This window comes from Austrofundulus limnaeus, unplaced genomic scaffold (genome assembly GCF_001266775.1).
Source record: "Austrofundulus limnaeus strain Quisiro unplaced genomic scaffold, Austrofundulus_limnaeus-1.0 Scaffold288, whole genome shotgun sequence".
Taxonomy (NCBI): domain Eukaryota; kingdom Metazoa; phylum Chordata; class Actinopteri; order Cyprinodontiformes; family Rivulidae; genus Austrofundulus; species Austrofundulus limnaeus.
In genome coordinates, this window is record NW_013952690.1 from 560,910 (window position 1) to 563,495 (window position 2,586).

A 2,586-nucleotide genomic window follows, 5' to 3' on the forward strand; every position below is an offset into this window, starting at 1 on the left:
ACACACACACACACACACACACACACACACACACACACACACACACACACACACACACACACCTGAGAGCAGGTCCAGTAACAGTGTGCACTCTGCTCACAGACAGGAAACACAGAAGCTTCAGATAAAATAAAACACGTCACTAAAAGATTCTTTTTCACTTAAACATCTTACAGGAGCAACAGAGGAGAGGATGTTGTCATGGAGACTTGTTTCCCTGGTTCTGGAGAGCTGAGCGTGCTCAGATGGCGCTGATCCGTCAGCTCAGCTCAGTGAGCGCCGCTGCTGCTTCTACGTTTCTGCACAAAACACAACCATTGAASTCATTTAGACTTTAGTTTTGACCAAAGGTCTTCGTACTGCACAGATTAAACAAGAACACACACTTCTTCCTTCAGAAATGTGTGTAACTGTGTGTAACTGTGTGTTACCATACCACACCACTGTTATTTAGAAAGACCTTTAAACAGCACAAGGCCAACCAAAGTGCTGTACAGTACACAGACACAACAGGACATTGTTAAAATACAGTCAGAATACAGTTAAAATATGCAGTATTTATATTTACAGTACACAGAACAGAGTTATGCTGATCATCACAGATAAAATGGTGAATGAGATCAGAGGCTTCTGGAACAAGAAAAAAGTCAAAGTTCTGAGTTTTGCTGATAAAGTGTCTGACCTCACAGAGAAGATTCTGGAAATCTCAGCAGAATATCCAACTGTGAAGACCCTCATCATTCATACAGGAAGTGATGAAGTGATGAACCGACAGTCAGAAATCCTGAAGAAGGATTTTATTCTGCTGCTGAATGCAGTTAAAAATCTCAACATGGATGTGTTCCTCAGTGGGCCCGTTCCTACAGCCAGAGGAGGAGCTGAGAGGTTCAGCAGACTGTTGGCTCTTAATGGTTTTTGGAAAAAGTCCTGTGTTGACCACTCTGTGAGTTTTGTGGATAACTGATCTCTTCTGGGAAAGAAAACATCTCTTCAGGTCTGATGGAATGACTCTGAATCAAACTGGAGCACAGCTTCTGGTTTCCAACATGAAGTATTTCCTGAACCAAGTTCTGGCTGGAACCAAACAACAGGATAAACCACAACAGCTGACGTCTGAAAGACAGCTGGAGAAAACTGAGATATCAGTGGAACACAGTGTGCCAGTTACTGATAAGAAGACTGCTTCAGAGTCAGAACCAGAGAGAGAGGAGTTGCTTCAAGCTGCAGAACTGGAAGAACAACTGGATTCATCAGCACCACAAATAGAGGATCTCTTGGACTCTGAGACCCCAACAGGACAGCAAGTGGAATGCCCCCTCCTGGATTTTACTAACAACATGGAAGAACCTGGTGAGATTAAGATCAAACAAACACCGTGTCCAAATCCACGTAACCCTCCATTTCCAGCCCCGTGCACTAAACCAAGATCTACAAAAAGTCACAGAGCCCCAACACCGCCTCTGACCCTTCGACACATCAAAACAGACAATCCTGCCGACAACGCCAAAATTTGTGGTGGCACGATTTACCAAGAATGCAGAAACAGTTGGAATACCAGAAAGGTCTGCGTGTATGATAATCAAATATGGTTTAATTGTGAGCGACAAACAAACAGAACTGAATCAGGAAGGTTCTGCATGCTTGCGACTGAACTCGTCAGCAGACTACAGCCAGTAATATAACATCATGTTAACACCATGTGACAGTTTACAACCAATCACAGATTGCCAAATATACTGTCCAGCCTATGACTGGGCTCCCAGCCCAAAGAGTCTGTTATCAACCAAGAGAGTTCTGTCCATTGCGGAGTCCTGACGTCCGGAAACAAACAGACAACGAGAGCGAAATGAGCTGTCAGAAAGACACGAGTGATGGACAGTGTCAAGGTGAAACAGATATAAATGATTAGTCCATGACAGGTACACAGTGAGGGTTTTGCACCATCTCACTCGAGACTTGAACACATTAKYTATGTTTACATGYACAAAATGTTTTGATCAGATTGAAATGTAWTCAGATTAAATAATCCAAATGTACTGTTTACATGGACACAATCCGATCATGAAAAGTGTTTACATGTCTGGACTTTTATTCAGAATAAAAGTCCGGACATGCGCAGTGTTGTAAACGTTCAGCTCTACTTCCTGTTACAAACATAAACAAAGCTCCTCTGTGCCTCAGGACGACCCGTGTCAGTTTTTAATAACTGTAGAGACGTTGTTACTCCTCTGTTCAGCTGCAGATGAACCAATACGTGTTTTTATTTTTTGCGAAGCAACGTCTGCTGTTTGTTTCCTTTTTTATCTGTAGAGCGAGGAGGAAAAGTTCTGCGTGGCGCAGCGTAGCTGGAGCGCAGCTGTCCCACAGGGTGAATGAAAGTCAGCAGACATGTGAACACAGGTTTTACTGATGTTCTCAGAGGAAGTGTGAGCAGGAGAGAGCAGGGTTGGAACAAAACACAGAATCTTTGACATGAAATGTTAAATCTGCAGACAGAAGGTTCAACTTTTCAAAGAGGCAGAATGCTTGTGTGGGAAGCACTACTCTTTTTCATCTTACATCTTTGCTATTTGTTCCCATTAGGAC

General features: G+C 43.1%; 1 protein-coding gene across 1 annotated transcript in view; it reads right to left on the reverse strand.

Moving 5' to 3' along the window:
- Positions 1-125: 125 nt before the first annotated feature.
- Positions 126-2,586, reverse strand: part of LOC106526687 (glutamic acid-rich protein) — a gene marked incomplete at its 5' end in the record, with an annotated part of 3,259 nt that continues 798 nt past the window's right edge. The window contains 1 exon segment of the mRNA XM_014021349.1: positions 126-299. Coding sequence (XP_013876803.1) covers positions 292-299 — 8 coding nt within the window.